Source organism: Natrix helvetica (genome assembly GCF_964273705.1).
Source record: "Natrix helvetica genome assembly, chromosome: 5".
NCBI classification, from domain to species: Eukaryota; Metazoa; Chordata; class Lepidosauria; order Squamata; family Natricidae; genus Natrix; species Natrix helvetica.
Genome location: NC_138551.1, coordinates 60111895 through 60136423, shown reverse-complemented (window position 1 = coordinate 60136423; position 24529 = coordinate 60111895). Strand labels below are relative to the sequence as shown.

Genomic DNA, 24529 nt, shown 5'->3' with positions numbered 1-24529 from the left:
CAGGGGGACCCTCACTTTGCATACCGTCCAGCATTGATATGTGAGACAGATAAGGCATTTATTACCTGTGCTACCTTTATGGGGATAGATAAAAAAGTGGGAAAAATTTCTGTAGCGGTTTCCCCTGATTATATAGTATCAAGGCATAACTAGCAATAATAACGCTTCTCACTTTCTCTCATCTGCGCAAGAGGAGGATCAATCTCTCCAGTGATGTAGTCCTCTACTTATCGCCCTAATGGAACCTGTCCAACCTCTTTTGGGATAGCTCTACAATGGCATTAGGCATATCAGTATCTCTATGGATGTCGTTTCGCTAAAAACTGAAAGTAAATGCCGCTGTTTGATAAAACATGATCACGTGACTGTAGGATCGGCTTTAAATGAGGCCTAGTTGCTGAGCAGTGGAATTTTGGTTATGTGACCATAGGGGGCAATAATGAGAACTTCGAATCTGGGTTGTAAGTAACTCCCAGTAAGTTCATCATAAATTTGAACGGTCACTAAGCAGCCTATCATAAGTCAAACTGCTTATAACTCCTTGCTTAATAAGTCAAGGACTTATTTTCTTCTTCAGAATCTCACTCTGGAAACTGACTTGTCAGCAGCAAATGGCAAGAAAGTCAAGGCCCTTGAAATATTTGCGTATGCTATGGAGGTCGTTTCGCTAAAAACTGAAAGTAAACGCCGCTGTTTAATAAAACATGATCATGATAAAACATGATAAAACATGATCACGTGACTGTAGGATCGGTTTTAAATGAGGCCTAGTTGCTGAGCAGTGGAATTTTGGTTATGTGACCATAGGGGGCAATAATGAGAACTTCGAATCTGGGTTGTAAGTTCATCATAAATTTGAACGGTCACTAAGCAGCCTATCAAAGCATGGTTTAATATTTATTACTTCTGAAAATTATTTTCTTCTTCAGAATCTCACTCTGGAAACTGACTTGTCAGCAGCAAATGGCAAGAAAGTCAAGGCCCTTGAAATATTTGCGTATGCTCTGCAGTACTTTAAGGAACAAGCATTAAAGGTAAAAAAAAACCCTCAACTTCTATTTCCAGCTCTTTATATTTGTAGCTGTCACAAATGCAGCCCAACCATTTTAACCTTGCCAAATTCCAGCCTGCAGCAGTTTCTCTGATATAAACAAAGTGGAGCAGCTGTAGGAAATGTAGAAATACTGATGACGTTAAAACATCTAATCTACTTAACTCCTTCCTTCCTCACTAAAAAGACATTCCAGAAGATTCTGTCCTGTTGCATACATTGGTGACATCCTCCTTCCACTCAGTGGCAAGCATTTGGTGCTGCTTCAGCATATTGAGAAAAAGAGCGTTGGTCCTTACCAGAACGCTTATTTTCGGTGGTGAAGGTGGGAGGGACTACGCGTGGGTTTGATACAGCCTGATTGGTCCAAAGACTGAGGGATTTTTCTTTTAGTGTCCTCCTTTCCCTCCTGGCTCCCAGTTCCTGAGGTTGCATGGAAAAGCTGATATTCATATGTAAGGAAATAACCGTGGAAAACAATACACAGAACACAACAGCAAACAACAAATCATAATTAACGACCCCCCCGACCCCTCTATACTTTGGGCGGGAAAGTAGTCCCTCCCACCTTCACCACCGAAAATAAGCGTTCAGGTAAGGACCAATGCTCTTTTTCCGGTGGTTTCGGTGGGAGGGACTACGCGTGGGACATACCCAAGCTACGTCCCAGGGTGGGAAGAAGTCAACGTGGAAGGGGGGGTCGCCACTTGTTGGAGCACTCTACGGCCGAAGGCCGCATCCCCCGAGGCGAAATGATCGAGGCGATAGTGCCTGACAAAGGGAGAGGGAGAGGCCCAGGTGGCCGCCCTACAAATATCCTCCAGTGGAGCCCTAGTCGCCCAGGCGGCAGTGGTGGCCGCGCTCCTAGTAGAGTGTGCCGTTATACCCTGAGGGGGTGTCAGGTGTGAGGCCTGGTATGCTTCCGAAATTGCCTGCCGGACCCACCTGCCAATGGTGGCAGAGGATACCCTAGCCCCCAGGGTCCCTGGTAGGAAGGACAGAAATAAGGCTTCCGACCGTCTGAAAGAGGAGGTGCGCCTAAGATAAATGCGTAGAGCCCTCCTGACATCCAAACGATGCCAACTGACCTCCCTCTCGTGGACAGGAGCCGGACAAAAATTAGGTAATATGATCTCTTGAGATCGATGGAACACGGAATTGACTTTTGGCAGGAAGACCGGGTCCAGTCTGAGGACGACCCTATCTTGGTGAAACTGACACAAGTCCTCCTTGGATGACAAGGCGCCCAGTTCAGAAATGCGTCTGGCCGAAGTAACGGCCACTAGAAAAACTACTTTTAAGGTAAGGAATCTGAGGTGTACTGTCCTCAGGGGCTCGAAGGGGGCCCCAGTCATTGCCCTAAGGACTAGCGCCAAGTCCCAGGTGGGAAACCTATGTACCAGGGGGGGGGACATAGATTAGCAGCGCCCTTGAGGAACCTCTTTACCAACGCTGACTGAGTCAGAGAACCAGTCCCCACCCCCGAAAGAATGGAAGACAGGGCCGCTGTCTGCCTCTTTAACGTATTGTGGGACAGCCCACGATCTAGCCTGTGTTGTAGGAATTCCAGGACCTCCGCGGCCGAGGTCGGGTCAATGCTAAACCTCCCACACCAGGTAGCAAAGGTTGACCATGTTGAGTTATAAATACGCGTGGTGGAGGGGCGTCTAGAAGCTTCGATGGTAGATATTACTTTGGCTGAAAGATTAACGCCCCTTAGGAGGCTCCGCTCAATAGCCAAGCGGTCAGCTGGAGCCACTGGGGCTCCGGATGGCAAAGAACCCCTTGGAATAAGGTTACCTCCCCCTGTGGAATCCTCCAATGGGGAGCTACGGACAGTTGGACGAGGTCCGCGAACCACGGGCGTCTTGGCCAAAACGGGGCTATCAGAATGACTAGGGCCCTCTCCAAAACAATTTTCCTCAGGGTGCCCTGAATCAAGGGAATGGGAGGAAAGGCATAAAGTAGGCCGGGAGGCCACGGGCACCGCAGAGCGTCCGTGTTCTCCGCATGTCGAGCTGGGAAGCGGGAAAAAAAGCGTGGGAGCTGAGCGTTGCTCGGACTGGCAAAAAGGTCCACCAGAGGGGACCCGAAACGGTGACATATCTTGTGAAATATGGTCGGGTCGAGCTGCCACTCGCCGTGATCCACGGTCGCCCGACTCAGCCAGTCCGCCTGGTGGTTGGCAATGCCCGAGATGTGTTCTGAGATGATCAAGGCCAGATTCTTCTCCGCCCACCTGCCCAGCTTTCGTGCCTCCAGCCATAGACTTTTGGAGTGCGTCCCCCCTTGACGATTTATGTGCGCTTTCGCTGCCACATTGTCCGTCAAGAGAAGGACGTGACGGTTGTGAATATGGTCCCGGAAATGAAGAAGGGCCAGGCGGGCCGCCTTGAGTTCCAGCCATTTGATGTTGTGGCACAGGTCGGATTTGGACCAACGTCCCTGTGCTAGGCTGGACTCCATCACCGCCCCCCAGCCGAACAGGCTCGCGTCTGTTGTTATGATAACTCTGTCCGGTTCCCAGAACTCGGCCCCGCGATTCAAGGATGGTTGCAACCACCACTTCAGAGACCACCGAAGATCCGGCGGAATCCGAATGGGCCGCGGAGAGTTGCTGAGCAATTGCCTCTGGAATGGGATTAGAGTCCACTGCAGTGTTCTGGAATGAAGACGTGCCCACGGGACGATTCCGATGCAGGATACCATCTTGCCTAGCAGCTGTGCCAGGGTCAAGATGGAAACGGACCGTCTTGAGTGGACGAGGCAGGTGAGTTTCTGAAGGCTTGATAGCCGGTCCGGAGAGAGTCGAACCAGCCCGGCCCTTGAGTCTATTACTGTGCCTAAGTGAAGGATAGTCGTTGAAGGAGACAGGTGGCTCTTGGGAAAATTGATGGAAAAACCTAGGTCTTGTAGGAATGGTGGTCTGTACGTCCTTCGCAGCCTGAGACTGGGACTGGGCGAGGACGAGAACGTCGTCGAGGTAACAATGGAGTCTCACCGGTCTCAAGCGAAGGTGAGCCGCCATTGCCGCCAGGACCTTCATGAAGGTGCGGGGAGCTGATGCTAAACCGAAGGGGAGAGCCCTGTATTGGAAGTGCTGCCCCCCGTGGGAAAATCGGAGAAATTTTCGATGGGACGGCCGAATTGGAATATGTAAGTACGCTTCGGTTAGGTCTATGGATGCCATGAAATCTCCTCGTCTGATGCCGAGGAGGATAGACTTTAGCGAAGACATCTTGAAGCGCCGGTAAACTAGGTAGGCGTTGAGGTGCTTCAAGTCTAAGATTTCTCTCCATCCCCCGGAGCTCTTCGGGACCACGAATAGATTGGAATACACCCCCTGACCCCACTCCCCCTGAGGAACCGGTTCGACAGCCCGAATTTCGATCAGGTGTTGAATCGCGAGAAGCGTCAGGCGCCGTCTCTCCGGGTCCCTGGGCGGGGGAAGGTTCTGAAGAGCGTCGGGGGAGGGACCAGGAACTGCAGCCGGAGTCCTTCCCTGACTGTCGTTCTGACCCAGGCATCTGAAGTGATTCGATCCCACTGGTCCGCGAAGGACGCCAGGCGGCCGCCTATGGGTAGACCCGGATTTGAGTCATTTGCCCCTGCGGAAGGGACGGCCTCCCCCTCCGCGAAAGGGCCGTTTGGATTGGTTCTGATACCTGTTCCTATCCTGATAATAAGGTCGTTGATACTGCCTATCGTACCTATAGGGAGTGAATCTGCTTTGGCGGAAATCTTGATCTGAGGCCCTATAAGAGTATGACCTACGAAAATTTGAAGGACGGTTATCTGTCTTTTTTGTGTTGGAAGGAAGGACCTTTTTCTTGTCCTTGTTCTCGACCAGAAGAGGATCCAGAGAGGATCCGAAAAGGTTGGTACCTGTGAATGGTGCCCCTGCCAGACTCCATTTGGACTTATTGTCCATTTGCCAATTTCAGAGCCATAAAAGCCTCCGCGAAGTTACAGAGGTGGCTAGAGCTCTGGACGAGAATTTAATGGAGTCGAGAACTGAGCGGTAGAAATAATCTTGGCAAGGTCCTGATGAAGTCGCTCATCTTCCAGGGGAATGCGGTCTTGTAGCTGCCGAAGCCACATGACCGATGTGCGATTAAAATAAGAAGCCGCTGCGGCTGCCTTAATAGCCCATGCCGAAGCATTAAAGTTTTTGCGTAGGGCAAGTTCCGCTCGTTTATCCTCCGGTTTCAATTTATCGGCCACATCACCCGTGACCACGGAGGAGGCGTTGGCTAACAAGGCCACGGGGGCATCTACTGTGGGCAGCTGAAGAGCCTGCGAGAAGGCCTTCTCCATATTGTAATAGCTTTTGTCGCTACTGCTGGGGTTAGGAAGAGAAGAAGGCTTAGACCACTGATCTTGAACTACCTCCAGAAAAAGGGGAGGGGCTGGCACCTCTTCCTTCTCAGTGTTAGGATTGATAAACATGGCCAGATTGGGGTCCTTACGCTGGTAAGCCGGAGGGGGCCCCGTGCCAATCTGAGTGGTCTTTTTAGCTTTTCGCAGCATAGGCTTAAATGCTAGAGGAGGAAAGAGACCGGGAAAACCTGATGTTTCTGGGATGTCCTCTTCATCCTCAGAAAATCCTAGGGTAACGTGTGCAGGTTCCCCCAAAAAGGAGCCCTCGCTGACCACAGAGGGGGAAGCCGCTCTAGACCTCTCCAGACCTCTATCAGCCGTCTGAGACCTGCTAATGGCAGCAGCCACAGGATGAGGCCTACTCTGGGGAGGATCCCTGTGAGCCAGGCCTGAGGAAATACCCTTATAAATTGCAGTAGAAATGAGCCTTTTAATATTGGGAGGCAAGTTCTCTAATTCCTCAAGATCCTCCTCTGAAGGGCCCCGGGAGGGATCCTGTGGAGCCAATTGAGCTGGTGGCAAATAGTCTCCAGATCCCCCTTCCCTTGGATCCTCCAATCCTGACCTGTGACTTCTGGGGGAAATGGATGGAGAAGGAGAGGTCACTTCCCTCCTGGGCCTGGCTGGAGAGACTGAAGGGGATGAAGGACTGTAGCCCCTGGTAGGAGAGTCTGAGGCCTGAGACCGTGCCCCAATAGGAGACCTAGATCTGATGGGGGAGTCATGCCTAGAAGCCTGCGCTCGCCTTTTGGCCCTGGCCACCTGTTTTTCCAGGGCCCTTTGTCTCCGAGACTCGTCCCTGGCAGTTGCTCTAGAAGGGCGTTGTTCAGCAGAAGGCTTGGGCCCGGCTGTTCTGGGCCTAAGCCTGCCCTGGGCCTCCTCCACCCCTTCGTTGGCCTGGGCATTAGATGTGGTGGAGGCCATGACTCACTCACGTGTCCGAAGTGCTGTTTGTCGGTCACAAGAATCAAGCATCGTTGCAGTTGCTGCCAGAGGCTCAGCGTGCCTCTCCTCCGTCGCTGTAGGCCTGCTCCACCAGTTTCAGGAGCGCGGGAATGAGGCCGCCGCCCACGAGGTCGCACCAAAATGGCCGCCGCGCCTCGTGGGTGAAGAAATCAAGCGATCCGACGATTGAAAATTGGCTCCGAGGGATCAGCCTCGCACACGAGCCAAAGCAACTAGGTTGGATCGCTCTTCAGCTGCCTCGCCGACTGCGAGCAGCACTTGCAGGCAGGGAAAAAACGCGGCAGCTCTTTGAAGCCCCGGCGGCACTTGCTGAAGCCGGGAAGGTGCGCGGCAGCTCTTTGAAGCCCCGGCAAGCCGATCGGGCTGATAAGAGTCTCCGCTAAGCTCTAAACCTCGTGAAAAGCCGATCGGAGGCTTTTACAGCTGCTGGGTGAGCCTGAAGCACCAGAAAAGCCGCTCTTTCCTAGCACCGCAGGAACGGAGCTCCTGAAGAGCCCCCGCCCTCAGGAATTTCCTGAGAGTTTGTTTAAACCTTAAGCTTTAAAGCATAGGTTTAATAATAATTTTGAACAGAATATCCAATTTATTAATAATTCAAATTCAACCTCACAGGAGCCAAACTAGCTTGGACCAAAGACCGAGGGAACTGGGAGCCAGGAGGGAAAGGAGGACACTAAAAGAAAAATCCCTCAGTCTTTGGACCAATCAGGCTGTATCAAACCCACGCGTAGTCCCTCCCACCGAAACCACCGGAAAATGGACTTAATGCGACATAATTCTTGGCAACAAATAATTTTGCTTTTAAAAATAATAGGTTTGAACAGAAAGTAAAGTTGAGTTAAGACCCACCCAAGGATCTGATTTTTTATTGTGGGGCATTCAGAAAGGGATTTCTCCATATTCTGTCATTTGGTAAAAGGAGATAAGTCCCTGAGTTGATTTGTCATTGCATAGTTAATTGGACTACCATTCCCACAGACTCTGTTGTTAGATACTTGTTGTTGTTACTGTTAACAATTGCTGTTGTTACTGTTAAACCTGTGTGTGCCTATCCATTACCCAATCTAACATCTGTGTTCCCTCAAAGTCCTATAGAGACCCTGCTTATCTGTTCATTGTGGTTGCTTGTTGTGACCCAAGGCTATGGGCATCTCTAATCTGTGGAGAAGCCACAAAGCCCATCTCCATGTCAGGTCACTCCCATTAAGCTAGTCGTCTTTTCTGAGTTGTCTCCTAATTGTTTAAGTATTAATCAGTGGTGGGATTCAAAATTTACTACCGGTTCTGTGGGCGTGGCTTTGTGGACATGGCAGGGGAAGGATACGGCAAAATCCCCATTCTCTCCCCTCACCCCAACCTGCTTTCCAGCTCCATTCTCCTGAGCAACAAAAGAAGCTGGGAGGCAGCAGAGGCAGTGCCAGCCTATTTCCCGGTTCTCCGAACTACTCAAAATTTCTGCTACTGGTTCTCCAGAACTATAAATGCTATAGACCAAATACAAGATAATACAATCGAAATCACTTTAATTGTGCCGTTTCTGGAAGTATTTTCAGTGAGGTGTTCTCAAGCTGCAGAATCTTTGGAACTCAAACTATCTATTCCGTTGAAGCATATATTTTAATGCATTGGTTTCCAAATATTTCCTCTTTTTCACAATAATTTCTTCCCCCCTTCCTGTTCCTAGTCCTGATTCAGGATAATGGAAACAAAATAATTCTTGGTTGCAAAATACTTAGCACTCAGGGCCAAAGAAACATAAGAAGAGTTTCTATGAGAAATGTTATTATAGGTAAAAAATGAAATCCATCTGTCCTGCATACCATAGCCATGATCAAAGACATGAGTCTCCCCAGTTGGTTTCTAAGAAATAGGAGTGGCAGATACAATCTCAGTAAGAAGGCAATTGCTTTGACTTTGAATGATGGTTTTGCTTATGTCTCTTTCTGACTCTTCACATTCTCACAATATTTATTGAGGTTTGGAGAGGTTTTTATTTAAAATTGATTACATGTACTTGATTTCCCCCCCCCCCCCAATCAAAACTGGTGTGTGAATGTTCAGCAATGCAAATAAAATAAAAATTTATAATTTAAAAGCTACACAAAAAATAAATAAACAAGGCACTCTTAGCAGATTAATATCAACTGCAACAAATTAGTTTCAAAGCTAACCTGTGTAGATAGATGTGGCATTGCCAGCCAGTGGAAGAATAGTAGTAACCATAGAGAAGGCTCTTTCACATGCCAGAAGGAATGGGATGTAAAATAAAATATGCTCACCATCTCATGCCTTAGTCCCTTCCCATTTGGATTACTGTAACATGCTCTACAGGGAGCTGGCCTTGGAAAGCATTCAGACGTTGCAAAACATGGTGTGGTTGATATTGGGTACTTCTCATTGACCTCTCTATGCTGAGAGCAATGCCGATTGTTGTTTGGCTTCCAGGTTTGATTTAAGGGGCTGTTGGAGTCCTAAATGGTTCTGCACTGGGTTATCTGATGAACTGCCTCCTTCTATAGTCATTTTCTTGCCTGATCAGATTGAATATGGCCAATGCCCTCCAAGTCTCGTTTATATGAGATTATTAGAAATGGGTTTCTTTCCCATCTAGCCTACAACTTTGGACTTGAGAGATCTCCCATCCCAATATTAATCATACCAGCTTTGCTTAATATTTTTTTAGGTTAGCTGTGAGATTTATTTCTCATACTGACAATAGGAAGAACAGTTACCAAAACAATTACAATGAACAGTGGGCAGAATACACCAGCTTCATAGAAGAGCTGCGTCAATCAATCAGAATAGAGCTGGAAGGAACCTTGGTGATTTTATAGTCTAATCCCATGCTCAAGAAGGAGGCCCTATACCCGTGATGGTGAACCTACGGCATGCATGCCACAGGTGGCATGCAGAGCCCTCTCTGTGGGCATGCAAGCCATTGCCCCAGCTCAGCTCCACCACGCATGGACATGTGCCCCCCCCCACCGGCCAGTTGGTTTTTGGGTCTCTGCTGAACATGCATGTGCACGCATGCGTGGGGGTGGAGCACGCATGGGTGTGTGTGTCACACATGCATTGCAGTATGAGTGTACACACGCTTTTGACATGCATCGACAGAAAGGTTAGCCATCACTGCCCTATACAATTTGAGACAAATGGCTATCCAGTCTCTTCTTAAAAACCTCCAGTGATGAAGCACCCACAACTTCTATAGGCAAACTGTTCCACTGGTTAATTGTTCTTATTGTTAGGAAGTTTCTCCTTAATTCCAGGTCTCCCTGCATTAAAGAAAAAAGAGAAGATGGAGAATAATCCTTAGATTGCCTATATAAAGATTTCTCAAGCAGAAATAGAGTTCTTGCTGGAATTTGTACATTCTTTCCAGTAAAATACTATTAATCAGGCTCTGAGGTCCTTTTTCCTGAAATTAATTATTTCCTGTCCAAACTACAAGAAGGAAGGTCTGGTATCAGCTAAGGCTGGTTAGATGCTGTCACTTGAGTTAAACAATATCCAGCCACTGCAGTTCCACCCCAGTTCCATTGCAATATGGCATTGGGGGAAAAGCTGACTTCTTTTGTTTGAAAAAGCTATAAAGTTAGGAGCAAAGGCACACATCAAAGGAAACTGGAGAATCTTCACAGTAACGTGCTGAGTCACATCTGGAGGAAACACCAGGTTTTAAGCAAAAAAAAAAAAAGATTTAATAGCATTACATTTTAGGTATTGTTTCTTTAAAAATAGCATGGCTAGAAAGATCTTCCCTTTTCAGCCACAAGTTTTAAATCTTATCACTGTGCTGTTGGTAAATCACATATTTTTTCCTCTCAAGGAAATGACATTATGACATTATGCCTTTTCCTTCATTTTCTGGAAAACAAAAAACATACACAAAGTTGTTACTTGTGTTGGAATTCCTCATCATAAATACCACCAGCAACCAATTGGACACAGATGCCTAGAGAAAACACAAAGAGCTATTTTCCCTTATATATTAAGAACAGACACTTCTGTTGTTATTTTTTTTTAAAAGCAGTAAACGCCTACACAGGGAAAGAATTTGCAGTTAACTCCAAGTTTTAAAATGAAAAAAAAAATTGAATGTTTCATTTAAATAAAGTGACCCTTTGAAATAAATAAAGGATAATAGAATGGATGGATGTTTACAAGTGTCATGAAACCTGATTAATTCTAGGAAAAGACATCTGGACCAGACTTCAGCATAATGCAATATTATGTTTGTTCAATTTGGGTCTTTGTTTTGGAGAAATACTTGTCCTTTCTGAGCTCTATTTTCTGACTTCCTTGATAGGATGAAATTGAAACCTAGATTTAGCTATCTAGGCCAGTGATGGTGAACCTTTTTCTTACGGAGTGCCAAAATTGCATGTGTGTGCTATCGTGCATCTATGCGTGCCCACGCAATCCTCCCTGCCTCCCTGCACATGTGTGTGTGACCCCCCAAGCTCCGGAGACTTTCCTGAAGCCTGGGGAGGGTGAAAACGGCCTCTCCAGCCCCCCCTGGAAGCCCTCTGGAATCTGGAAATGGATCGTTCCCGAACTTCTGGTTGGCCTGCTGGGATCATTTTTCGCCCTCCCCAGCCTCCATTTCCTGAAGCCTGGGGAAGGCGAAAATGGCCTACCCTGGCCCTCCGGAAGGGCGAAAAATCAGCTGGCCAGCACACGCATGCACACCACAGCTGATGGCTGGCATGCCACCAAATATGGCTCCGCATACCACCTGTGGCACGCGTGTCATAGGTTCGCCATCACGGATCTAGACAGTCCTCTGTTTCAATCAGGTTGAGTGATATTGACAGATAAACAATGCAAGAATCGTTGCAAGCAATGGGTGGAAACTAATCAAGGAGAGAAGCAACTTAGAACTGAGGAGAAACTTCCTGACAGTTAGAACAATTAATCAGTGGAACAGCTTGCCTCCAGAAGTTGTGAATGCCCCAACACTGGGAGTCTTTAAGAAGATGTTGGATAGCCATTTGTCTGAAACGGTATAGGGTTTCCTGCCTAGGCAGGGGGTTGGACTAGAAGACCTCCAAGGTCCCTTCCAACTCTGCTATTGTATTGTATTATATTGCAGGAAGCAAGAAAATAATTTCCACTGGAACCACTAAAAAGTGTTATTGATGTTTGAAAAAGCTGGTTCTAATTTTATAATCTCACCACTGCATTGCTTCCAATTATTTTAGGAACTGAGTGATCAAGCTGGGTCAGAGTTTGAAAATTCTGATGTGCGATGGGTCATCACAGTGCCTGCTATCTGGAAGCAGCCTGCAAAGCAGTTTATGAGGCAAGCTGCCTACAAGGTAAGGTGAATATTACAGGTATAAAGAGTAACAAAGAAGACTGACATAGGTATTCAGGTGCAGTGCCTAGGTCAAAAGGGCTAAAGCATTTTTAAATTCCAAAACATTCAGATAACATTTGGAAGTGTCACAGAGATTTCTTCTAATGCACTGAAGTGTAACGAGGAAAAGGTGCAGCACAATCACACTTAGAGGTTTCTGTTGTTTATAACCAATCTCAATACAAATAGCTTAGAAAACCTGCAGAGTTATTTCATGGTTTTGCCTAGTTAGGGTGGTTGACAATCAGGGGTACATTAGCACGCTTATAAAATTTGCAACTTCAGAGGTTCCCTGGTTCATATTTTTATGATACCTAATTAGTTATCAACACTCCAGTATCATTTGCTTTGAAGATATTCTGTAGCCTCACACGATCTGTATTTCAAAAGAAAAAATGCAATACAAGTAGTCCTCAACTTACAACTGATTGCTTAGCAACCGTTTAAAGTTCTGAAAAAATGGGACTTACAACCTGGTTGCAAAGTTGTGACATCCAGATCACCAAACACACACAGCCCTATTGTCATTTGACTGCATTTTGGGTGCTTGGCAACCAGCCTGCATTTATCATTATTTGCAGAACTTATGATCCTACGATCATGTTTTATCAATGGTTTAGGCAGAAACTGGTGTTTATTTCCAGTTTCCGGTCAAATCCAGCCATCAGCAAGCAATACGGTTACTTTATGACTGTTGAATTTATTTAATGGCCATCACAAAAAAGGTTGTAAAATCAGGTCTAGTCATGTGATGACCCACTGACTTGCAACCAAAATTGTAGGTTCAATTATAGTCATAATTCAAGGACTACCTATAAATAATAAAGGATAAAGACAGAATTGCAAAATTCCCTTGTCTTTCTCAGCAGCACAGATGTCTCTTGGAGAGATATCCAATTTCTTCCTAATATTTTATAAATGTAGAAACTTCTGGCAAGTTTGTTTTGCTTATATGATTGATGAAGATAGCCTTATTACTTGGTTGTCCATTACTTTTTAGTTTCATTTCCTTTATAGACTTTTAGATGCATCTGTAGAATATCATCTATTTAATTTTCATAGCTAGGGTGACGTATATAATCCCACTCTCAGTGACTTGGCAGTGTATGTTTCCTAAAGGTGTTTTGGGTATTTTAATTAATCCCTAATGTATTCCAATAACTTTGAATAATTTCACCCATCACTGATGTTGAGCAACATTTTTGTTTCAACAATCTATTTTATAGGATTATTAATGACGTATCCAGATTACTTTTAAGGTTTTCAGGAAGGACACAATTGCAGGTAAAGCTCAAACATTAGAGTCTGATGTTAATCTGTTTTGTCTTTGGCAAAGCATATGTAACCTTTGAAAATAAATGAATAAAGTATTCATACTCTATTAACAATTCCCATGTCTGTTGCAGTGGAATGTTATTGAAAAATGTATGCATCCATTATGTGTGTTTGGGACCATATTAACTAATCAATAATCAGATCAATACACACACAGGAGAAATGTATTACAAAAATAGAGAAAATGAAATAATGGTAGTCAGGGGAAATGGACATACCTGTAGTTGAAACCGAAGATGTCAGCAGGCTATGGACAAAAAAAAAATGAAGATGGTGAAACTGACAGTGCAGTCTCTCTTCATCTTTTATGTGCCTTGTATACTCTACATAGAAAAAGATGGGTATCCCTCAGATAGCACTATTGCAGTGGCCATCTTGACTTTTTTCAACCACACCCTGGAGAAATTCAGTGGCTGCCTATGGTGTATGATTGGACGCTACCTTCTGAATAGCTGAATAGACAATCTCTGTACAATTAAGGCTCAATCTGGAAGCCTTCATGGGTGTAAAGCTTTACATATGAAGGATTTCTTTAAGAAATCTTTTGAGGTGGAAAGCCATAACAAATTTTGATGAGGATCTGTATTTGTGGAAGAGGCTACTCCCTGATGTTCAAGAGGTGAGTTCAAGATGTACTTATGTTTATATTACCTCAACAGAGATAATGACTCACACGAAAAGGCAGAATTCAAGTTGATGATAATATGTGTTACTAGTGTTACCATAACATTTGAGAAATTTCAATGAGCCTTTTAAAAATTGCTTTTTTTTGACATCTACTGAAGGGATACTTGCTTTCAGTTACTATTTTATTCATGAAGCAAACTTTCTACCTCTGAATTAAAAAATCTGATAGTAAGAATAATAGGTGCTTTTTGTTGATTTGAGAGCTGAAACTTTTGCTGTAAGAGTTTCTTAAAAGAAGCCAGATTTTATAACGAAGTTATGCTATAGAAAATTGATATTAAATCTTAAATATAAAGAAATGTCACATCAGCAGGGAAGGCTTTTCTTCGGCTTGACTTGGGCAAGGATGTTCTGACATGTCGCATTACAAATTATTCATCCATAAACCAACCACAGTGGAATATCACCCATATGTCATTGAAATTAACAATATCAAACAAATCTGCCAAGTTCTCCTATCTCTTTATATGGACTGTGTCTGACGTTGTATGGAAAAACACTATCTGAAATAGAATGGATGCTCAACTTTGCTCATATATTTCAGTGGACTGGACAAGAGGTGGGTTCCTACTGGTTTGGCCAAACTCTTAGTGGTATAGCGGTTTGGGTTGCTGGAACCGGCAGCGACCCAGGCCCGCCCTGCTCCCGAACTGGTTCCCTGGTCACTGCCGCCATCTTGTTTTTTAGTTCTGCGCATACGCAGAACAATTTTAATTGAACAGTGGACCATCTAATTAGTTGCTGCAAGAAAATTTCATAGGCCAAATACAAACAGCTACGTGACAAAGTAGCAACAATGATACATTGGAAGATCTTCAAGAAATTTGCAAGTAAGAACTGGTGGGACCACAAAATAGGCAAAGTACACCTAGACGTGTAACGATTGTCAATAAGAAAGATTTTTAAAAAGTCTGGATAATGGACATTGCAGAACTTGGAGACTTGTGAATAGAAGTAGAATGACTATGGCAATAGAAAACAGAGTACCAATAGTAATAGTGTAATCTCAAAACAGGTGGAACACCACTTGAACGGCACTGACAAAAGTCACCCTTGTCAGTTGCAAAAGGCAGCTTTACTTGGAAAAGTGTATATCCTGCGACAATACCTTTAATGACATCAAATAGCAACATCTCCCTATCTGAGGTCCTTGGGAAGGACTTGAGAGGCGGATGTAAATGTCAAATCCAGTCTAAATATCCAGTTGACCATGCAACCAAACATAATGATAGCAAGAATTCCTTTGACCCAGAATACTGGTTCATTGGTAAGCTACTTTTGAGTTATGTTTTGCATTTTTATCTATCTGATCATATCCTTGGAGTTTAGTCCTAATTTAGATAAAACAGCTTCACTCCAACCAATCATGATTAATTGGATCTCTGCACTTTTCCCCAAAATCTCAACATATTTTTTTTTATAACGTGGTGACCGGACCTGGATGCAGTATTCCAGGTGTTACTAAGGTTTTATAAAGCGGTACTAATACTTTACATGATTTTAATTCTATGTCTTTGGTTATACAACCAAAGATTGTATTAGCTTTTTTGGCTGTGGGTGCGCACTGCTGGCTCATATTTAAGTGACTGTCCAATAAAATTCCAAAGTTCCTCTTCACAGTTTTTTGAGCCAATCTAACCTAATCTAATCTGTACTTGTACCTTTGCTTTTCCTGCCTGAGTGTAAAACTGCTCGGGGTGGCTTGGCTAGGAAAATCAACAGAGAATGCCTCCCAATCCCAAACCGTAACATCTATATACAATAAAAGAGATTTGAGATTTATAAATAGGATGAAATGAGTCATTCCTCCCTCTTTTCCCTCAAAGCTGTATAATTTGTTACTTTATCTGGTAATTTCCACAAGTCTGTCAGGCATTACTCTTTACAAGGGATAGGTGTGTAAATATTTATCTCCTTCCCAATGTATTCAACCTTTATACACACAGACAAAGACACACAGACACACACACCAGAGAGGAAACTCAAAACAATGGAGTCAGCATGGAGCATGTGATTTCCCATAGTGTACATTGAAGTTATAATTAGTAAAAATCCTTCTGAAGTAAACAAACTATGAGTGACATGGCACATCCCAAAAATATAATGCCTTGTTGGTAGATTGGGAATCAGATTAGAACACTTTCAATTTAGCTACATTTTTTTTCTGTGTGTAGTGCAAAACTTTAAGCTCAGTGTGTCTTGCCTTTCTCCTTAGTTGTAGACAAGAAGTTGAGAAGTAAATGTTTCTTCCTCCAAGTTTTGTAATGCTAAAGAAAATGATATATTCTGCTTCAAAGCAACCAAGGTGTCTGGTTTGGCAAAAAGGAATGGTGTGCAGATAATTTCGCCTTGTTACTGAATTTTTTGCTAATAAATTAAAACAGTGTTTCAAGCGTATCGATTTTAAGATATGTAGATTTCAATTCCTGTAATTCCACAGTTTCTACAGCATATAATGCTTCTTACTGATTCATAACTAAATATTAGTTTATATAAGAAGGATAGCAAAAAAAAACTTTTTGGAATCATGACAAATAGCTATTTAAAGCTTTCCTCTTGATTGAACAAGAGGTACATTTTCTGTCTGCAGAATATCTAAAGAAGTGCATCACATTTGAAATATTAAGGGGAGTGGGGAAATACATGCAAATATCCTTTGTTACTGGAAGCAGATGGTTGTTAGTCAATGGTTTGTTGTTATCATCACTGCAAAACGTTGTGTATGAGATTCTTCTGGTGATACTTCCACTAATTAATCCCCTTTGTTACATTAATATTAATGTTTGTTATGGAGCATGCGAAGTGGGATAAAGTTGCATCATTTTGAAGCCATAATTAATTAAGAAAGCTAACTGATCATTGTGTTAAAATGCTTGAAGCAAGAAATGTATGTTAACAACTTCCAATTTAGACCTAATGATAGGACTTGGATTGCACAAATGGGATGAATGGAATCTGCTCCTGCATTTTCTGTGCAACATAATAACATACTATAGTCAAACTATTCTCCAAGGCACCTGAGGGTAGAACAAGAAGCAATGGGTGGAAACTAATCAAGAAGAGAAGCAACTTAGAACTGAGGAGAAATTTCCTGGCAGTTAGAACAATTAATCAGTGGACAGCTTGCCTCCAGAAGTTGTGGAAGAAGATGTTGGATAGCCATTTGTCTGAAACGGTATAGGGTTTCCTGCCTAGGCAGGGGGTTGGACTAGAAGACCTCCAAGGTCCCTTTCAACTCTACTATTGTATTATTGTATACTAATAGATTAGGTGCTTTTCCCAGGATGAATCCTTCACTGCTACTTCTAAATAACCCGAAATATTTTAGGGCACGGTGTAGGACTGCTGGAGTTGGGTAAGCTATCCAGCTCAATTAGTCAGCAAAAAATGTGTGCTATTTGTTGACAAAGAGGGAAGTGCATCAGCTGAGAGGTTGGTGTGCAAGAAAAGCAAAAGTCAGCTCCTTCTGGCCTGCTTCATAGAGCAGAATGTCCGCCTTTCCCCTCTATTAAAGCATCTTAAATAATAGACATGCAGTTAGTGAAACCAATGCAGGTACCATAACTGAATTACTTGTGATGTTAAATTCCTATCTTAGATTTTAAAAAAGAACGATAGGTGGTTTAGACCAGTGGTCCCCAACCTTTGTGATTGGGGAAGGAGGAGAGGGAAACTGGGCCACGTGAGCGGTGGGCCAGCACACACAGGCGTTTGCACACGTGTTGACTGCAAGTTGAGCTGTGCACACGCATGTGCACACCAGCCTGTCTCATACATCCCAGTTCCAAATAGGCCGCGGCATGGTAGTGGGCCACGTCCTGGCGGTCGGGGACCCCTTACCAAAAACAATGTGTTAAACTAGAAAATAATTGTAATACCCGTTTGTTTTGGGATATGTAGGTTCAAGAAATGATTTTTCGTGAGAGGTAGTCCTCAACTTACAACAGCTTGTTTAGTGACCACGAGGAATCATTGAAAACAGTGACTTATGACCGTTTTTCATACTTAAATGGCCAATTGCAGCATCCCTATGGTCACATGTTCCAAATTCAGACACTTGGCAACTGACTCATATTCATGACGTTTGCAATACCTGGGATCTATGATCCCCTTTGGCGACCTTCTGACAAGCAAAACCAACGGGGAAGCCAAATTCCCTTCACAACTGTGCTCCTAACTTATCAACTGCAATGGTTCACTTAACAACTATGGCAAGAAAGGTGATAAAATGGGTCAAAACTTACTTAACTATCTCACTTAGCAGCAGAAATTTTGGGCTCGGTAGTGGTCGTAAGTCGAGGGGAGTGCCTGTATTTCCTGTAATGGTGGGCTTGGATTAATTTTTCATCACATTCTTTTTTTAAAAAAATACAATGTTTTATTTTTTATTCTTACATACCATTTTAAGTATACATTCACATAATTGCTATTCTTCTTTACATTTCTCATTCGTATACATTTATTATTTCATTTAATAGGTTATAATATAGTTTGGCCTGCTTTATTTACCACCCTTTCTGTCTGTTGTAACACCACCTTATTTTCCCTTTCTTTTCTCCCTCTCTCCCTTCTCTCCTTTCTTCCTCCTCTTCTTCCCCTTCCTTCTTCCCTTCCCCTGCTCCTTCTCCTACTCTTCCTCTTTCCCTTTCTACCCTCTCCCCTTCTCTTTCCCTTCCATCCTCCTCTCTTTACTTCTTTCTTCTCCTCCCTCTTCCTTTCCTCCTCTCCTCCTCTCTCTCTTTCTTTTCTATTATTGTAGGTGTCTCTTTCAGGTCTCAGTGTATGTTTACTTGGGATGGTATTTCCGCAAACCCAAATATAATTTGATATCATTTCTTATTCCCTTACCTTTGCTAATCTATCCTAACTATATCCACCACCCCCCAACTTCATGTCTCCATCTTGGATATATACATATATATTTAATATTTTCTTTCTTTTTCTTGTCCATTTAACAGTGCATCGTCTATGGGTTCTATATCTTCTCCCTACTTTCATCACAGTCTTAATGTACTTTCCAAACCAGCGTTTTCTATCATTAAAGTAATTTTGCTTCTGAAACCAGTTTCAATGCCTGTTAGAACTGAGCAAGAGGCTGGTTAGGATTTACATTTGGAATATGGCTCTGAGACAAATTAATGTCTCTTTTCTGGTACCAAGAACTGGTCCTGAAAATATACACATATCACCTCATTTTGTGGCTGAAATTTCCCAAAATAGAAAATGGCAAAAACCCCAAGGGATCAACAGAAGAGGTAGATGCATAGTCTACTCAAATAGCATACTTAATCCATTTCATTTCTGTTTGAATGCTCCAAAATGTTGACAAATCATGTTGTGTTTGAATTCCTTAATGCCATATTATTTGTAATAGTGTGTGTGTGTGTGTGTGTGTGTGTGTAGAGAGAGAGACAAGAGACAGAGACAGTAAAAATTCATGTACATATTATATGTGCTATAGTTTAATTCTTTGAATTCTGGTCACATAACTAATGAAGTAATTTTCATTGAATTCTACTTTTATATAGGCATGGACAAAAGTGCCCATGTTATTCAATTCAGCTAGGTAAAATGGTTAATTAACTTTCAATTAATCAAGGAATCATTTTATCGATCAATGACGATACTTCAATAAAAAAGAATCTTTTTTTTAAAACAGAAACATTATCGTTGCTGTATGTCAAGATCATATTAACTACTAGTTTTAAAAAAAAATCTGTCTTCCTGGTACTTAGCATTAAATGTTTAATCCAGAGGATTATGAAAGAGTAAGGGCAAGGGGAAAAAAGGAGTTCACTCAAAGACAGCTAAGCTTTGCCTCTCAATTAGGATAGTAGATCCTGTGGACTGAAAACGTTTGAAAACTCTGGCTTAACCCATCAAAGGAAAATGAATCAGCTACCTGTCAATTTTAAGACGTTTTAAACTTCTGAATGGACAAGTTTGGAGTGCTGCTTTGGACAGCAGGAGGACAGTGGGCAGTGGACAAGGGTTTTGGTTGAAAGGTTACGGGCAAGAGATTTCTAAATTAGGCCATGCAGTTAGTCTGTAATTTTAACAGTTACTTCGAGGTAGAAAGTGTGTGCATCTGTGTATGCACACGCACAAACAGTACATGTTTGTGTGTGCATACACACGCACATACACATTATGTTATTTAGTTGGGTAATGAAACATCTATAAGCAAACAACCAAGTTGAGAAAGTGTTAAACTATTTTTTAATTTTTTGAGAAGTTATTATATTTTAAAGATAGGTAACTGTTGTGGCCCAGCAGGATCCTGTTGAGCTGCTGATGGACTCGCATAGCGAGGAACCATATGAGTCTGCCATGGACGATGTAGAAGACTCTGTGCAGGGTTCAGACTCAGAGCAGGGACCAGAGAGGCTGGCTGGCCACCAGGAGGTGCCTGAGGCATGGAGCAGTAGGGAGGATCAAAGGCAGTTTGTCCCTGATGCTAGATTGAGAAGGGCTGAGAAACGGAAGCAGCAACTCCGTAGGCAGACTCACAGAAGATGATTAAGCACAGGTGGTTGTGGATTGGCCCCTCCCAAGAGAGATTATAGGTGAGGTGTTGGGAAGGGACATTTGCAGGAAACAACCATTCGAATTAGTAGTTAAGAAAATCTATCTGTGTATTAGCCATGTCTGCTCGTTTGGACTATCTGCATTGCTTCATTTGAATTATCTGGGTTGCTCTATTGAACGTGAGTTGTCTGGGCCCTCAGCCAAAGGATTCGTTATCTCAGTAATTAAACAGTGGCAAACAGCCAAGCCTGTGTTCTGGTTTATTCACAGGCGTGGAGAGGGGGTCAGAACAGGTAACTATGTTGGGGATTGAAGTAGTATTCTTCCCCCCAAAAGAGGACTCTAGTGCACTACTTAATAAAAGGAAACTTAATCCTAGCCTTCAATTATTGTTTTTTAAAATGCTAATTAGAAAACATACTTTGTAAAGTATCTTGCCAGTCCAACATAGATGCCATGCAGATCATTAAAAACAGGACACTTTTCAAATTAGAAAATTATACTCTGTTCTACTGCATCCATGCTACTCAACGGCACTTTGCAGAAATTAATGTTATTTTAGTAAATTCATGAATATATTGTTGTGACCATCTGTTGGAACCTGGTTTAAAGCAGGGATATGAAATTGTGTTCCTTCAAAATGACTATGTCTGTTACTCACTGTTGACTCCCACATTAACTGGGGAAGCAATAGGTTTTCTACTCCTTTAAAAATGAAGCCTTTCAAAATATATAGTCTTCCACTTTACTTGATCAGCCGTGCTTATTGTGGCTTAAAATGATTTCCTCTCCCCCCCCCACTCATGGAATTGAGCTTCAGAGCCCTGAAAATGCAGTGCTGCTAAATTATAAATAAGTGGAAAAAAGATGTTTCTTTTGGCGTGATCAATATTTTCTGATAGCTTCCAAAAATTAAAATGCTGTTTTAATGCTGGTAAGCATATTTATCCCCAATTTCAAGACATAAATATTGAGTCTTCCATCTTGAGTCAGCCAAGTTGAGAGCAACTTTAACTTTTGAAAAAGAGGAGTTTCATTTGCATTGCTTCCTGCCGTGAAACATTTTGTTTGAAAGATTATCATGGCTCAAATAAATACATTTTAATTTTGGCTTAATTGCATGGCCTTTTCCAACCCTTCAGCTTTTTGATAATCCCATATATTATTTTCTCATCTTCCTCTCATAATGCCCACAATTGTTTTGTGCAGTTGAGAGATCAAGTTAATGTGGAGAAGACAGGAAAATGCAACTTTTAAGATTATATTCTAATGAATTTAAGATTTACTGCCTCAAGAGTAATGTTTCACATGGTCCTTTCAGACGTTGCATAAATAGTCTTAGTAGTCCAAATAAATCTTTTAATTGTATTGAATTATCGTGCGATCAGATGTATTTTAAACATTTTGTAATCTTGGGCAATTTTAATGGAATGTCAATTATAATTATAGTAAAAATAAATGTTAGTAATTATAGTAATAAATAAATATCTCCCACAGCATAAAAACTGGATTTAATCCAGACAAGGCACAAAAAGCAAAGTTTACATAGGTTGTTTTGTGCAATTTACGTAATTTGAAAAGCCTAACAAATAGATAATTTATCCAACTGTTAATATTATTCTTACTTGATACAGTCTTAAGGCAGAGGTCCCCAACCATTTGGACCTCAGGGACCACTCATTCATAATTTTAAATCCTGTGGATCACTAATATGATCTGCCTAATGACTGGCTGGGTGGGCGTGGCCAACTTGATGTCATTCACATCAAGGGGCACCTTGCTGGCCTCTACTCACCTCTCCCTTCCCAGCCACTCATCGCCTGCCTGCCCAGGCTCCTTAGGGCCCCAATAGGAAGCAGTTGTTGGAGCTAAGCAGCCACCACGAGAAAGAGTTGGCAAAATAGTTGGCTCATTTCAAATTGGATCTGATCGAGAAGGAGGCTCAGCAGACGCACCTCACTTGAGGACTACAAGCATAGGCTTTCCAAGCAGAGCGAAGACCTGTGGGAGTGCAAGGCCAGGTACTGGCGCCTGGAGGTTCAGCAGGCTGAGATGGTCAGCTAGTTCCGGGCTATGACACAGTCCCACTGGAACAAGGCCCTCTGGCTCTTTGCTGCCAGCGGCGCTTCCCTCCAGCCTTTGCCCAAAGCCCCATACCAGGAGGCTGAAGCAGACCCAAGTCAGAATCTCTGTCCCCCTCTGACCTGCACAAAAGGACCCCAAAGGGGGAGACTTTGCAGCAATACAACCATTCATTGCATGTATACGGCCCAGGGGCTATAGTTTGAGGATCCCTTGATTTAGTGCAATATAAAAAATGCAAATAATTTTTCTGTGGACCACCAAAATTTTCTCATGGACCACCAGTGGTTCACGGACCATTGGTTGGTGACTGCTGATCTAAGGAACTCTGTCACTATATTCCATAAGCATTTCACTTTACTATCTCCAGTAAAACAAAACTAAATATTTCAGTTACTCAATCAAAAAATCAACATACTATAGCAGGGGTGTCCAAACTTGGCAACTTTAAGACTTGTGGACTTCAAGCTCTGCTGGCTGGGGAATTCTGGGAGTTGAAGTCCACAAGTCTTAAAGTTGCCAAGTTTGGACACCCCTGTACTATAGAGATGGAATGAAAAAAAAAGGTCAGGATTGGGATTACAGGTATCCTCAATTGTTAATAAATATTGCCCCACTTTACAAGCTTTCTTGCCACAGTTCTTAAGTGAATCAATGCAGTTGTTAAGTTAGTAACATAGTTGTTAAGTGAATCTGGCTTCCCCATTGACTTAGCTTTTCAGAAAGTTGCAAAATAGGAGGCAAGCATCTGAATTTTGATAACATGACTATGGGGGGATGCTGCAGTGTGAAAAACGGACATAAGTCACTTTTTTCCAATGCCATTGTAACTTCAAATGGCCATTAAATGAACCGTTGTAAATCATGAAATACCTGTACTTGGAGCAAGTATGTAGGAATAACAAACAAACAATATTTTTACAATTCCATCTCATTTCTCACAGGCAGGCATGGCATCCCCAGAGATTCCTGAACAACTGATAATTGCCTTGGAACCAGAAGCCGCATCAATTTATTGCAGGAAGCTCCGCCTTCATCAGATGATAGACCTAAGCAGTAGAGCGCCTGTCAATGGCTACACTCCCAGTGAAACTATTGCCTCGGGTTTTACACCAGGTACCACTCTTTTATTCAGACTTGGATTGGATGATGCTCCTAATTCCTGCAGTCCACACATTTCCTTACGGAAGTATTTAGACAAAATTTGTCTCTTAGTTGGTCTGATTTTGATAATGGGGAAGAATGGGGTGTCACAAAAAAGACAGTCGCTTGTGTATTAGCTTTTTTTTGGGGGGGGGGGTTGAATTTACATGCCAACATATGTGGAGTTTCCAGATTTGTTCATACCACTCCAATCAAAGTGTGAACTAGTTTTGTTTGCAGTTTCAGAGAACAATAAACTGTTATTGGTGCTCTTTACGGATCTAATTCAAGTAAATGTTTTAAGAAATGTATATGGCTGTGCAACTCAAAATACTGCAGCTCCGAGAGGCTTGGAACAAATTAAGAAACATATCAAACAAAGATAAACAATTCTAACCAAAATTTAGTAAGCAATAAGCAATGAACAGTGACATTTATGTATGTATGTATGTATGATGTATGTATGTATGTATGTATGTATGTATGTATGTATGTATGTATGTATGTATGTATGTATGTATGTGATTTGGAGACTGCCTTCCAGATAGGAACTCTAATCATGCTGGCCCCAGCACCCAAGGATATACCTAACTATGGCAACAAAGATAATATGTGAAACTGTTTTCCAAAACGGGGGAAAAAAAGAAAATAAAAAAGGATCCTCTGCCTTTCTTTAACCAACTGGGCTGATTTTTGTGAACAAAAGTGAACATGAAGGCATCACAGATTAGATAATCTGGACGATTGCAAACTGGAAGATGTCCTAATTCCAACCTGAGAGATGCCTCCTGCCAGGAAATTCCAATGAATCTCTTGGTTGAACTTATTCTGATTGCCTTTCCCTTCATCCTAGCTCTAAGGAAAACAACAACTAAAACTTCAAGGACAATGATAATTTCTTTTTTATTTTGTTGTGTTAGGAATTGATGGGAGTCAAGTGACATATACATTGATGATGATGATGATGGCCTTGGGATTTGGCAATTCCAAAA

At 42.7% G+C, this 24529-nt stretch overlaps 1 protein-coding gene across 8 annotated transcripts in view; it reads left to right on the top strand.

Moving 5' to 3' along the window:
* The window catches only part of HSPA12A (heat shock protein family A (Hsp70) member 12A), a 62246-nt gene that overhangs the window by 18000 nt on the left and 19717 nt on the right, over nucleotides 1–24529 (top strand). For all 8 annotated transcript variants that reach the window (XM_081954377.1, XM_081954375.1, XM_081954373.1 and 5 more), the window contains exons 5-7: nucleotides 930–1034; nucleotides 11605–11721; nucleotides 23339–23510. In XM_081954377.1, the coding sequence (XP_081810503.1) occupies nucleotides 930–1034; nucleotides 11605–11721; nucleotides 23339–23510 (394 nt within the window). The remainder of the gene's footprint in view (nucleotides 1–929; nucleotides 1035–11604; nucleotides 11722–23338; nucleotides 23511–24529) is intronic.